The sequence below is a fragment of the Musca autumnalis genome, unplaced genomic scaffold (assembly GCF_047663935.1).
Source record: "Musca autumnalis isolate F117 unplaced genomic scaffold, ASM4766393v1 scaffold_2, whole genome shotgun sequence".
Lineage (NCBI taxonomy): Eukaryota > Metazoa > Arthropoda > Insecta > Diptera > Muscidae > Musca > Musca autumnalis.
Genome location: NW_027411755.1, coordinates 72,009,691 through 72,025,056, shown reverse-complemented (window position 1 = coordinate 72,025,056; position 15,366 = coordinate 72,009,691). Strand labels below are relative to the sequence as shown.

The following is a 15,366-nucleotide window of genomic DNA, read 5'->3' as shown; positions in this document are numbered from 1 at the left end:
ACTTTTCTGGTAAAAATGTTCATGAGAGAGCAATTTTGACACTTTTCTCTTTTACCACTCTTACCATTAAAAAAGTAAAGGAACAAAGCTATTAGTGTGATTCGAGTTTCTTAGTATTTTAAATCACAATAATGTTTTGACAACAAACATAATAATCAGGTGGGCTTATTGACCGACCTTGTATAGGCCTTGGTTGGATTTGTTTAGGGCAGCGTCGCCCAAGAATTTCCATCAATGTTTTAGTATGTGTGTATGTATGAGTGAAGAAAACAACAACCACATGATGTTTATTTTTTGTTGTCATTCACTTACACTGTAAGTGAGAGAGAAGCAAATGCAAAAACAACTCAGTGGGCGCCCTCACTATACTGTATTTGCACAGAAGTCAGTCCCTGGTTTAAGGTGAGAACAGAATGAGAAATTCTTGCTTACCAAAGCCTCAATTTCTGCAAAAGAATAAAGATATCTACAATCGCATTTGTATTAGGTAGTGCCTGGCCTTTATTCGTTTACATGAAATTGAGCGTAAAGCGCACGGCACATACGATGCGCAGAGCGTTGCGGTACAACAACCACATGAAAAAGTATAAGTGAAGCCAAGGTTTTTTGAAAAACAACAAGATGGCTGACGCATATGTTACGAATGTAACTGATAGGTTTAAGTTAGTTTAGTTTAATTTCCGTTAATTTAAAAATTTGAATTGTAACGTAAAGTTTTATTACGCAGTTACTTTATTTAAGCAACAACAACTACCATGTAGAACTCTCTTCATTATTCTGGATGTTACCTTTTATTAATAGTTGTGTCTTTTTACTTTTTCAGTAATAATTATTCAGTAACTTTTTTTCAGAGAGTAAAAGAGATTTTACTCTTTGATACGAAAATAGAGAAAAAAGTAAAAAGACAGCATTTAGTAAACTTTAGCAAGATAACAGTTGATAACCAAAACAAAAACATTGGCGCCAATGCATGAAAGAAAAGCTAATTCCAAAGCAATGAAAAAGTTTTTCAATTTTGAGTAAAATAAATAAATAAAATATTAATATATTAAAAAAATAATGAATAAAAATAGCTGAATCGTAATATTTATAGTATTTTTCCACAAAAATAAGGTAAACATTGTGCAGCTGACCATTAGCAGATGATTAAAAAACAGCTGATCGAACTTGCTAAATGTTGCTGGGAAAAATTCTTTCAGCAACTTTTAGCAATTTCTCAGCAAACAACTGTCAAAATTGTTCTCTCACTTCGCTCTCTTTTACTGAACTTTTGTGTAAAAAGACAGCATTTAGTAACATTTCGTAATAATTATTACAAATTATCACGTAAAAAGACACACCTAATGTGTGTTTGTTTTGTTTTGCAACAATCATGTAATTATTGTTAGTTTGTTACTTCCTTATTTCTTAAATTTGTTGTTGTAATTACGTCACTCGTATTTCACCCATGTATGTATGTGAATGTGGTTGTTCGCTTATTGCGAATGCGCGTCTGTGTGTTCGTTGCACAGATTCGAGATGTTGCCAGATTTCTAGATAATTCTAGACCAAGGAGATTTTGGGTATAAATATGAGATTCCGGCCAAACAGTGATCAGTTGTGAATTTTATACCGAAGTGTAAACATCGACTAGTAAAGAAGTAAAGTAAAGCTGTGTACTTAGCTATAACAGTCAGTTCCGAATAAGTGTAATAAAGTAAATAAAGCATTGTAGAAACGTAATCTAAAACGAACCCTGTTTTATTTGGTACAAATCGTATCGGGGAATAAAACAACGTCTACACGGAGATTAGTTAAATCTAATTCCGTAACAATTGGTGTCAGGAAGTGAGATTACGATCATCCTACAATGAAGTTTAAGGATCTACGAGTGGAAGACTTGAAGAAGGAGCTAAGTAAGTTGGAGTTGTGTTCTACTGGCAACAAGGCCGAACTACAAAAACGCTTGTTGGAAGAGTTCGAGCGCCGTGGAATGAACATCGATGAATATGAGTTCGACGGTAAGGAGGAAGTCGAGTTACCGGCAAAGGGCGAATCCAGCGTTGAGGAAGTTTCGTCGGTAGCTGCCAGGGGTGACGATTTGAAATCAATGCTGGCTATGATGATGCTGGAAATGAATAAGAAAAATGAAGAAACTTCCAGGCTTATGGCGGAAATGAAATCTGACAACTGTAAGATGTTTGAAGAGATGTCTAGAAAGAATGAAGAAACTTCAAGACTTATGATGGACGAAATGAAAGCAGAAAATTCCAGAAAGAGTGAAGAATATTCCAGAAAATTGGAGGAAAAGTTAGAAGAGAACTCTAGAAAAATCGCTAAGGGCATGGAAGAGAAATTAGAGGTAAATTCTAGAACAATTAACGAGAAACTCGAAAACATCACGATGGTGATTGAAAAGAGAGTAGAAAACATGGAGGTACAAATTAAAGAGTTGGATAAAAAGATTTTGTCTGTTGACGAGAAAGTTCTGGCCCATGATGAGAAATTTGTGAACCTTGAGAAGAAAATGTCGGAACTGGAAATCAAAGGCGGCCCAGTGAGAGCTATCCATAACGCGTTAAAAATTAAGCCTCCAGTGTTCGACGGCTCTACCTCTTTCAATGTGTTCAAATTACAGTTCGAGACAGTGGCTGCTAGAGATTCTTGGAACGACAACGAAAAGGCGGTGTCACTCCTTATGGCATTGAAGGGTGATGCTGCTGACGTATTACAGAGTATTCCCGCCGCTTCTAGAAACAGTTATGGGGATATAATGGCTGCTCTCGAACGCAAGTACGGTGGCGAACATAAGCAAAACATCTACCTGATGGAATTAAGGGGAAGAGTACAGAAGCCAAATGAGACCTTACAGGACTTCGCAACGGAAGTAGAACGTTTGGTGCTAATGACGTATACAGGAGAAAACCATCCATTGTTGGACCGTGTGAAAATCGAAACATTTGTGAATGGTATACGTGACGCCGAGATCAAACGTGCAACGTATGCGTCACCAAAATCGTCATTTGCTGAAACCGTGTCGTACGCCCTTACACAAGAGACGGCAAGAATAATCACCAATCCCCAGACTCACAAGGTCCGCCAACTGGATACCGAGTTCGATGAACCCAAATATCGTGTTAACGAGATCGAGGCAGCAATGAAGCGGGTATTACAAGGAAGGTATACGGCAGCACCAACTAAGGCCAAGGGTAGGTGTCACAATTGCGGCAAAATGGGTCATTTTGCGCGTGAATGTAGAGCGAAGCGCAAGCGATCGAGGTCATCGTCACCATCCCCGTCAAAAGAAAGTAAAAGAGTGGCTCAACGTTCTGCAAATGAGTCACCGTTAAACTAAATCGAGCCAGTCCAGCGGGGCGTGAACTGGCTCCCATCGACGACGGCCCCACAATCTCCATAGCGATTGTACAGCAGAAAAACCACAACCTTACAACAACTGGTTACATCAATGGCGACAAGCGAATTCTGACCTTGGATACAGGCGCATCAAAGTCAATAATCAGATCAGATCTGGCAAAAGGAGAGATAACGCCACTAAATGGAGTCAGACTGCGCACAGCAACGGGGGAGCCTGCGGCAGTACATGGAAAGATAACCGTGAGACTTACTATTGCCAATAAATCGGTCGATTACGAGTTTATAGTGGCTGATATCGTAGACGAAGTTATCATAGGCGCAGATTTTATGATTGCCTTTGGTCTTAATCTGGATATGAAAGAACGTGTGATGACATGGTCCAATGTGGAAATTCCATTAAATATGGGCTACGATGAAAACACACCTATTAGACGTCTGACTACGGAACATCCAGAGATTATACCGCCTTGTGCCGAAACATTGATATGGGTACCAATGGATGGAGATTGTGGAGTCGGGAAATTGTGGGTGGTGGAACCAGCAGAGAACAAAAATAGTAACATCTTAATAGCGAATGCCCTGGTGAAAAGCAACGACGATGGATTGATTCCAGTTAGAGTTTTGAACCTGTCAGATAAGCAAGAACAAATTTGCCAATTTTCCGACGTTGGACAATGTACACCAGCCGAAGCTGTAATCAATTTGGAAAATAACACCGGAAAATCAGCAGCCACGGAAAAGAAGCACCTCGATGGTTACATCAAAGAGTGGACACAGAACTTATTACCTTCCGAGAAGAACAAGGCCAAGCAGTTATTATGGAAACATGCCTCTACCTTTGCGTCTACAAAAGGGCATCAAGGAAGAACATCGGTGGTGAAACATGAAATAAACACAGCAGACGCAAGACCAATAAAACAGGCCCCAAGAAGCGTTCCACTGGCAAAAAGGGACAAAGTCCAGAAGTTGATAAGCGAAATGGAGGAGAGTGGTGTGATCGAACCGTCGTCGAGTCCCTGGTGTTCCCCAGTAGTTCTGGTCAAGAAGAAAGATGGAAGCACCAGATTTTGTGTGGATTACAGAAAACTAAATGATGTCACCAAGAAAGATAGCTACCCGCTCCCAAGAATCGATGACACACTAGACACCTTAGCCGGGACGTCATGGTTCTCTACCCTCGATCTGCAGAGTGGTTACTGGCAGGTAGAGATTGCCGAAAAAGATAAGGAAAAGACAGCGTTTGGCGTTAACGGCGGTCTCTGGCAATTTAATGTCATGCCATTCGGGCTCTGCAACGCCCCGGCCACCTTTGAAAGGCTGATGGAGCGGGTGCTGAAAGGATTGCAGTGGAAGTCGTGCCTTATATACTTGGATGACATCATAGTCATGGGACAGACCTTCGACGAACACCTCACGAATTTAAGGAATGTACTCCAGCAGCTATCGTCTTCGGGTCTGAAACTTAACCCGAAGAAGTGTAACCTCTTCCAGCGAGAGGAGAGGGCGTATCGACGGATAGCGAGAAGATTAAAGCCGTCAGAGACTGGCCGCAGCCTCGAAACCTCCATGAGCTGCGAAGTTTTCTGGGTCTCTGCACCTATTACCGTCGGTTTGTCCCCAATTTTGCCAGCATTGCCGCAAGCTTACACCGATTGACTCAAAAAGGGCAGAAATTTCTGTGGAGCAACGATCAGGAAGAGGCATTCCAAAAACTCAAGGACATGCTCTGCACAGCCCCTCTTTTGGCGTACCCTGTACCCGGCGGTAAGTTTATTTTGGACACTGACGCCAGTGCATACGGGATCGGTGGTGTCCTTTCCCAGGAAATAGACGGCCAAGAAAAAGTCATCGGGTACTACAGCCGAACATTGTCAAAGCCTGAGAGGAATTACTGTGTGACGAGGAGAGAGCTGCTGGCAGTTGTGGAGAGTATCAAACACTATCACAAATACCTGTATGGACTGCCCTTCCTGCTAAGAACCGATCATTCCGCCCTGCGATGGCTGCTCCAGTTTAAGAACCCGGAAGGTCAATTGGCCCGCTGGATCGAGAGGCTTCAGAGTTATGACCTAAGTATCGAGCACAGAAAAGGTGGAAAACACGGTAATGCTGATGCCCTGTCTCGTCGGCCATGCAAAATTGAATGTAGACATTGCTCGAAGGCTGAAGCCAAAGCAAGCATCGTCGATGTCCGGCTACTGCAGGTTGAGTCCGGTGAGGATTGGTCGGCGGAACAAAGAAAAGATCACACCCTAGGCAAAATAATTTCTGCTATGGAAACGGGCGAGCGCCCTAGTCGCAAAGAAATAGCGCCCGAAAGCCCACTTTTGAAATCTTATTGGGCCCAGTGGAACAGTCTACTTCTAATAGATGGGTGCCTACATCGTAAGTGGGAGAGCGACGATGGAAAAACTCACCGCAACTTGATTGTCGTACCAGACTCCAAAATAAAAGATGTCTTGTCAGAGTTTCACGATGGGCCAAGTGGAGGACACCTTGGTGTGACAAAGACTGCCGAAAAGGTGAAGCAGAGGTTCTACTGGGTCGGCTGTCAGAAATCCATCGCAGACTGGATTGCCAACTGTGAGAGGTGTATAAGAGCTAAAGGTCCAACCCGGAAGAGTCGAGGCCACATGCAACAGTATAATTCAGGAGCTCCATTTGAAAGAATCGCAATGGATGTGGCTGGACCGTTTCCAATAAGCGACTCTGGAAACCGGTATGTCTTAGTGGTCATGGATTACTTCAGCAAATGGCCAGAGGTTTATGCCATTCCCAACCAGGAAGCCAAGACAATAGTGGATGTGTTTAGCAAGAATTGGATTTGTCGCTATGGTGTCCCATCCGAGGTTCATTCCGATCAAGGAAGAAATTTTGAGTCAGCGATCTTCAAAGAAATGTGTGACACCTACGGAATCAAGAAAACGAGGACAACGCCCCTGCATCCACAATCAGATGGCATGGTGGAAAGATTTAATCGCACCCTGGAAGAGCATCTACGAAAGGTGGTAGATAGCGGCCAAAGAGACTGGGATGAGCATATTCCAAAATTCCTACTAGCCTATAGGTCGGCCATTCATGACTCCACATCTCGAACTCCAGCCAGAATTTTGTTCGGGAATGAATTAAAGCTGCCTGGTGACTTGATCTTCGGTGCCACACCAAACCCCGAAACTGATAACGATGAAAACAGTCAAAAATCTTTCAGTGAAGTCCACGATGCAGTACGCCATCGGATAAAAATGGTCAGCAACCGCATGAAGGCGAGGTACGATCGAGCGGCAAATACTGATGGGTTCCAAGAAGGGCAACTGGTACTATTGTTTAACCCACAACGGAAAAAAGGACTATGCCCCAAATTACAAACGCACTGGGAAGGCCCCTACAAGGTAGTCACGAAAATAAATGACGTCGTGTATCGCATACAGAAGAGCGACAGCCCTAGATCAAAGATGAAGGTGGTACATCTAGAACGGTTGGCCCGCTATGGAACGAGAACTGTGCCAGGTCATGAGGAACAGGCTTAAGCGGGAGGCAGTGTTACCAATGCCCATACCACAGAGAGGGAACTGTGCCTATTCGGGACGAACAGGCTTAAGCGGGAGGCAATGTTACGAATGTAACTGATAGGTTTAAGTTAGTTTAGTTTAATTTCCGTTAATTTAAAAATTTGAATTGTAACGTAAAGTTTTATTACGCAGTTACTTTATTTAAGCAACAACAACTACCATGTAGAACTCTCTTCATTATTCTGGATGTTACCTTTTATTAATGTGCGTTTGTTTTGTTTTTCAACAATCATGTAATTATTGTTAGTTTGTTACTTCCTTATTTCTTAAATTTGTTGTTGTAATTACGTCACTCGTATTTCACCCATGTATGTATGTGAATGTGGTTGTTCGCTTATTGCGAATGTGCGTCTGTGTGTTCGTTGCACAGATTCGAGATGTTGCCAGATTTCTAGATAATTCTAGACCAAGGAGATTTTGGGTATAAATATGAGATTCCGGCCAAACAGTGATCAGTTGTGAATTTTATACCGAAGTGTAAACATCGACTAGTAAAGAAGTAAAGTAAAGCTGTGTACTTAGCTATAACAGTCAGTTCCGAATAAGTGTAATAAAGTAAATAAAGCATTGTAGAAACGTAATCTAAAAAGAACCCTGTTTTATTTGGTACAAATCGTATCGGGGAATAAAACAACGTCTACACGGAGATTAGTTAAATCTAATTCCGTAACAATAATTTAACTGTTTTGGGACAACGCGTGTCCCAACGTGTCACTAAACGGACCGTATGTGCCGAGGGCTGGTTGTTGTAGAGCGACACACAACGCACCGTATGTGCCGAGCGCTTAAAGCCCTCGGCACACACGGTCCGTTTAGTGACACGTTGGGACACGCGTTGTCCCAAAACAGTTAATAGCCAGTTAATTCCCGTACTTTATAAAGTGGTAAAAGTCGTAAAGCGCTCGGCACATACGGTGCGTTGTGCGTCGCGCTACAACAACCACATGAAAAATGTGTAAGTGATGCCAAGTTTTTTGAAAAACAACAACATGGCTGGCGCATTAAAGTTAAACATAATTTAACTGTTTTGGGACAACGCATGTCCCAACGTGTCACTAAACGGACCGTACCATGGTTTAATAAGAAAGGTTAGCCAAAGCTTTATGCCAATTTAATTTTTTTCATTCGAGTATGCCTAAAACTTCAAAACAATATAAACAAACTGTGCATGTGTGTGTGGTGTTTGAATAATATGCCAAACAATTTTAAAAACAATCGAATTCAATGATTTTTAAAATTGTTTTTAGACCATTTGTATGGAAGAAATTGGTGAGATTTGCATGGAAACAATCAGTTTATCATATTCACAACTCGATTATATGGAGAAAACTTAACGCTTCATTCATTTTTCGCGTTTTTTATAAAATGCTCAAAAAATGCATTGTAAACAAACCCACTTGTTGCTTTTATTTTGAAGTTTTAGGAATTCAAGAAAAACAGGGTTCTATAGATTTTTTTCATTTAAATCTACCTCTTTAAGCCCCCGGCACATACGGTACGTTGTGCGACGCGTTGCGCGTTGAAAACAACAACCACATGAAAAATGTGTAAGTGATGCCAAGTTTGTTCTTGAAGTTTTCATGTGGTTGTTGTAACACAACGCTCAACGCGCCGTATGTGCCGAGGCCTTTACTTATACCATGGACCGTACGTGCCGAGGGCTTAAAAGTTGTAAAAGTCGTAAACGATTTTCATATAAATTTTGTGTACGGGAACGCAAAATGTGTAAAAGTGGTAAAAATTGTAAAAACTTTTTAGTTCTGGAACAGAGCTTAAATTATGTTTAACTTTAATGCGGCAGCCATATTGTTGTTTTTCAAAAAACTTGGCTTCACTTACACTTTTTTCATGTGGTTGTTGTAGCGCAACGCTCAACGCACCGTATGTGCCGAGCGCTTAAGGCAAGCAACAAAAGTCATTGTGTTTCTACCATTAGGGCTCGAAGGTAGAAACACAATGAATTTTGTTGCTTGCTTCACGCTCACCTAACCCTGCGTTTACAAATGACAGGACAGTTGACTTCATGTATTGATTGTCAAAATCCCACAACTTGCCTGTGTGACGTAGGCGTCCAGACAACTGCGAAAACAGTTGTAAAATTATGAATGAAAATCACCGATTTATTTTTGTTTTCCGTTCACATATTTTGTTTTGTACATATTCTTTTGTTTTCAGCACATTTGAATTATCATCTCACTCCTTTTTCACAAAAATGTCAAAAATTTGTCAACCCGGCTGTCTGTGAAAAACTGATGGACAGCTGAGAGACAAACGACAAATGTATGCATGTGTTAGTAAATCAGAGTTGTGTTTGAAGACAAACTGTCTGGTGTAAACGCCTAGTAATACAAATTCGATCTTGGATTTCTTTATTCTTATACAGAAATTGAGGTTTGGATAAGCGTGAATATCTCATTGTGTTCGCATCTTGGGTGCTGTCAATTTTTTGAATCTCCAAAGCCCATGATGAAATAATAAGGTGGCGTAAAACGGCCAGCTGATTGGTTTCAATCTGTCAAATTTTTTGTTATTGTGAATAAATTGTATGAAAACGTAAACAAACATTTTGACATATTGAAGAATTTTTGGCCAAAACAGAGTTGTATTTGTGCTACTTACGTGACCTGTTAAATAGATCTTGCCAAAGCCACACATTAAAACTTTCATAAGAAACTTTCACAGATTTTGGGAGAGAGCGGAGATGAAGGAGCTGCTTCTTTAGGAAGTTTCAGCTTGTAGCTTTAAAGAATTTTCATCTACAATTTTGCGTTTTAATTTTCTATTTTTTTGGCGCCATCATCAAAGTATGAAAACTTTCTGTTGTTACTGAAGAGTTGTATTTTCTTAGCCAATGAAAAGCATGAGTATTTGTTAAGTGATTACCCGGTAACCATTTTTGTTGTGTCAGAATATAACTTTCGCGTGTTGCTGTTCTTTTTGTGTCGCAGCTCGCGTAAATTTAGTTAAAAATATATTGATTGTGTAAATAAATATTTAAATAGGTAATGTAATTGTGCTAATTGCGGGATGTTTTAGCCTTTGTGTATCAAATAAGAGTGTTATTAAACGTGATGTATTTTCAATTTACTTTCCTTGGCATTAGGTGCCACCCCACACAAACTGGAAAAAATAAAAACAATGGGGCGCAACAAACAGGGACAGGGATGCGTCATAAAAAACTCTGCGACCACAAACACAAAAACCACTACAAAAAAGGTAATTATGAATATGTGTGACACTAATTAAACTTTCCTTATTTATATGCAATACAATTATATCAATAATGTTCACTCGAGGCTTAACTGTAACCACAATTTCTAATTTTCGTTTCACCCTAGGTTATGCCACACGATGAATTTATGCAACGTATACGCAAATCCTTATATTTTGGTCAAGATTTTAGTGAATGTGAAACAATGGGTGTTTCCAAACCATTAGCTGAGCTAACTTCAGAATTGTTCTCTGATACCCATCGAGGTCATACTTTAAATCGTTTGTCCTGTGTGGAGGCCTCCAGTGTTATACCTGCAACGCCGGCTGCCTTAATTATGGCTCTTATCTATTTGGATCGGTTAAATTCCACAGACCCTGCTTATGTCCGACGCATAACACCACAAGAATTGTTTATTGTTTCTATGGTATGTTGTATGTGTAATAAAGCAAGTAGCCGATAAGCGACTTGATGTATTATGCCTTGTGATTTGGTATATTCTCTTATCACCTGTTGCTTGATTTCTTTGAATTGATTTCTTTCTAATGACCTGATTTTTTTTTTTTGTTTTGCCCTTTATATATAGATGATTTCAACAAAGTTTTATGCTGGACACGATGAAGAGATCTATTTATCTGATTGGGCTGAAGATGGTAATATGTCAGAGGAACGTTTGAAAGAATTAGAATTGGAATTCTTGTGCGCAATAGTAAGTAATGTTTATTTCCTTTGTAGGTACAAGTATCTCTAAGGAGTTTTCAAGGTTGTGTCTTTAAACACCTATTGAAAGTCTTAGAAACGTATATAGTAATCCAGAGGAAAGTATTCTGATACATACAGTCATGATGGGCTCTTCAAAGTTTTCAAAAGTCTTATGTGTTAATTCTGCTTAAATAATGCCTCGTGGGAGAAGTGTCTCAAAAATCTTCGTTACTGGCGACAGAAGGGAATGAGTCTTGACCATTCGCCTTGGCTGTCATCCTTGCTGACTTCAGTTGTGGAACCAACCTGCCAACTTAAGGTACAATATGGTTGGGTAATGGTGTAATAAGCACACTTTTTATTAACTCTTCTTTGATAAAGTTCTCTCGAAGCTGAGTGACTGGGCAGTTATCTAAACCGGTGATTGGGAACATTTCTCAACATTTGTCTATCAGCTTCTCCATGGTTCGTAAATGTACGGCGTTCATAGGTTATGAAGTCGGTTGTCGGTTGTTGTGAGCCAAGAGACAAAAAGTAGGTGCCATATCATTGATCTAATGTATGAGAGGGAGGTTCCCTTGTGCTTCCGTGGCTGTTTTTGAGAACATAGACAACCTATTGTTTTTAATATTCCTCATCCTAAATTAAAATAATTTACCATATCCCTATAACTAATTAATTTTTTCTATTATATTTCATTTTATTAAGGAATGGAACATATACATATCGAACGAACAGTTTTTCGAAAAACTTACCTGCATAGAAAAACAACTGGCCCGACGTGAAGGTTTACGACGTGGTTGGCTTACCTATTCGGAATTAATGCAAATGTTACCATCATTTACATTGGCCAAATTTCTGCTCAATAATATAACGGTAATGGCTGTTAGTTATGCGGCCAGTGTTATGACTATTGCTGGAGCATTCTTTTTGGCTGCACAAATTCCGGGAACTTCATTGTATCGTTCATCTAAAACAACCACTCATTTATCCAATGATATTGATAGTGACCTAATGAATCCGATTGATATAATAAAGGCAAATGGCTCGACATCATCGGCAACAACCACCACACCAGCGAATAATATGCGACAGCACAATCACACCACACATTTGGGACTAAATGTTGAAGCTGAATTGCTCAAACTTGAAAGACAATATCGTGAAGAAGACCTGCGTAATAAAATGCAACAAAAACACAATGAAATTGCTACCGAATCCCGTTTGACATTACCTGAACAGCAATATATGGCCAAGATCAATGTTCATCAAAAATGTGCCAAATATGATATTAAACATCAGCAACTTGGGTATTGGTTTGCTCACAAAGAGGAATTTAGTGAAGAAGAAATGAGGAATAACTTTGACACACATCTCCAAACGCCTTTATTTGTTCAAAACTATGGCAATTCGGATAATAATTATTACAATGGATTTAATGGAATGGCTGCAGCTGTGAATCAAAATCATTATCAATATAAATCTGATAATGCTTCAATAACCTCATTGCTGTGGAATTTTCTAAGTGATACTGTACAACAGCATACTACATTTATGCGTTTGCCATTTGTATGGCTAAAGTTTATGTAGACCCGTGAACGACGACAGCTTATATACAATTATATTTTTTCCTTTTCTAAATTTATATATTTTAAACTTGAAATATTTTTTTTTTTAACTTTTGAAAAAATAATTTGAATATTTATAAATTATGTTATTATTTTATTACTCTCTAGCTGTTTACGTATTTAATTGGTGGGCTTTAAGGGTAGCTTTCACTTGGCCCATACAATTGAATGTGTTCGGACGGCATAAAATATATATTTACTAACTACTTTTATATTTAACCTTCAGAGAATGTGTGTTTTCGGTAACGTAAATAAAATTTGCGCTTGAGAACACATTATACTCACATATACTTATATATAAAAGAACTAACGAAAAATGCAAAATAAATAAATTCTATATTTTTTGAATATGAATTAAATTAATGGCTTTTTTCTTCTTCTGTTCAGAGTAGATTGGAAGTAGAGCAATGGAGAAGCTTTTTATTGGGACAGCTGTTGCAATTTAGTTTTATTTTCAAAATAGTCTGGCGTAATCCCATTGTTTTTTTAAATTAAACAACTTATTTATTAGTGGAGAAAGTTTGGCATTGCTCGCCAGGGGCAAGGGGTAAATCAGGGAAGACTAGTTTCGATCCTCGTCACAGGATTTCATCAGTTGCCTTGTTTGTTGTTAGTGGATATTCTCCACCGAAGTTATTTTTCAATAACTTCATCAACAAAAAACTTTTTATACCCAAACATCAATCGTCAGCTCGATTTTGGCTACCCTTAAGCCCTAAACACATCAAACGTTTGAGTAAAGTTGGGCGTTATTTCTGATAGAAGAATAAAGAAAAATTCAATCTATGTTGCCCTTGCTCTTTTATTCTCCTATCAGAAATGACGTCCAACTTTGCTGAAACGTTGGATGTGTTTTGGGCTTTATATTTTTGTGTTGAAGAATTTATTCAAAAATAACTTCGGAGACAAGAAACAAGGGAACTGATGAGAAACTGTGGCTAGGATCGAAACTAGTCTTCCCTGCCTTATCCCTTGGCGAACTATGCCAAACATTCTCCATTAATAAATTAGTTGTTTTAGTAGATTGGAAGTCTTATCCTAAAATGCTTTAAATATCTTTCAAACGTAATTACCATCTACTTCGCTACTTACCAAATTGTCCAAAATTTCAACATAAAGCTCGATTCCAACGAGAAATTAATTAAAAATTAATACTACAAATGATCTTCGCCTAAAAAGGCAAAATTTTCAAATAAAAATAAAGCGATTTTATTTAATTTTTTGTCATATTAATTTTTTCTTTTTTATTGATGATGTTGATGCATTTCATTTTTAATTTTTTTATTTTACTAATCTTATTACTAAATAGACATACACACAAAACTAATTTTGATCATCTAAAACACATTGATTTACTAGTTTAAATATTATTCTATCGCTAATTGCAATAAAGCTCATTATTTGATTCCTCTCTAATATGATTTTGGTTTCTAAGCAAGCTAATTTCATATTCGGTAGCAGTTTTGACAAAACAGAATATTACGTATCTGTAGTTTCTCTAAATAGAACCCATTGATATAGAAATTTTGTGTTTGCACGTAACTACAAACTTTAGTGTCCGTTTTTACTGATTCTATCATCAACAACCACAAATTTTTGTGGACAAGCAACATTTGAGCAATACCGAACGATAGTTTTGCACCTCACTTAAGGGACCAACAGCTGAAACTGGTTTCAAGAAAAAGATGCTCGCAGAGTATTCCACATACATGCATTTGTGAAAAATAAAAAAAGAATTTGTCGGCTAGACGACAGCCATAAACCCTCAGCATGTGATAGTAAAACAATGTATGTACATTGAATAATTCCAACACCGCAGATTCAAATGAAATCCTTCTTCCCTAACGTAATACAAACCAGCCTTAAATTAAATTAACCGCAATTTTTTCGATTTTGTGGTAGAGGTATCAGAGGAAGCGGATCCACTAGGAATTCTAATTACCAATTGCATGAAATTTGGGGCGAACATGTTGATTAAAACGTCAAAATACCAGGTCGGTACGGTTATAAAAATGTAGATAAAAACTTCAAAATACCTGAAATCGGGTGGGTGGTACCGTTATATGGGATATGTGAAACTATGTATGTATGTACTACCTAATTTTTGATGGAGAAGTTTGCTGACAACTGGGAACTCTAAATGGCAAATTACATCCAATTTGGGCCGAAAACGTCGTTTTCCAAAACGTGGATCTATGCACACAATTTTTTATACGGAAGTTTTTTACCTACCTCTATATTTTTGGTGGAGAAAGAAGTTTTTTAGTCGTCGATAAAAAACTTCAAAATACCTGAAATCGAGCGGTACCGTTATATGGTGGTTATTCCAAAACGTGGACCTACATATGTCCATATTTTTGGTGAAGTTTTTTGACCGATAGGAAACCTAATGCCAAATTACATCCAATTTGAGTTGAAGACGTCGATAAAATCTTCAAAATATTTGAAATCGGGCGGTACCATTATATTCCAAAAAGTGGACCCATGCTCAGAATCTTTGAAGGTGATATTTCTTGACCATTAAGAACACTAAATGCCAAGTTATATCCAATTTGCGCAGAAATTTGAAAAAATAGATAAAATTGGGCGGTACCATTATATGGGGGCTATTCCAAAATGTATTTGGACCACTCGGAACTATAAATCTAAAATTACATTCAAATTGGGCCGAAAACGTCGATAAAACTAAAAAATAACCGAAATCGGTCGGTACCGTGGGACCAATTCGAAAGCGTGGACTATGTCCACAAGTTTTGAAAGAGAAATTTCTTGACCAATGGGAACCCTAAAAGCCAAATTACATACAATTTGGGCCGAAAACGTCGAAAAAATCTTGAAAATAACTGAAGTGGGGGTATTCCAAAACGTGGACCTACATGTGTCTATATTTATGTGGTGAAGT

At 38.6% G+C, this 15,366-nt stretch overlaps 1 protein-coding gene across 1 annotated transcript; it reads left to right on the top strand.

Annotated features, from left to right (window-relative positions):
• The first annotated feature begins 9,793 nt into the window (after positions 1–9,793).
• LOC141394082 (uncharacterized) lies at positions 9,794–12,823 on the top strand. The gene is made up of 5 exons (XM_073967920.1): positions 9,794–9,925; positions 10,027–10,139; positions 10,262–10,561; positions 10,721–10,843; positions 11,545–12,823. Exons 2-5 carry the CDS (start codon positions 10,062–10,064, stop codon positions 12,424–12,426), a joined length of 1,383 nt encoding a protein of 460 aa, XP_073824021.1. The 5' UTR covers positions 9,794–9,925; positions 10,027–10,061; the 3' UTR covers positions 12,427–12,823.
• Positions 12,824–15,366: the final 2,543 nt, after the last annotated feature.

Excerpts from the sequence above, each read along its gene's own strand:
- LOC141394082 (XM_073967920.1), top strand. The coding sequence starts at position 10,062 with ATGGGGCGCAACAAACAGGGACAGGGATGCGTCATAAAAAACTCTGCG. Across the intron at positions 10,562-10,720 it reads AATTGTTTATTGTTTCTATG|ATGATTTCAACAAAGTTTTA; the intron begins GTATGTTGTATG and ends CTTTATATATAG. Across the intron at positions 10,844-11,544 it reads TGGAATTCTTGTGCGCAATA|GAATGGAACATATACATATC; the intron begins GTAAGTAATGTT and ends CATTTTATTAAG.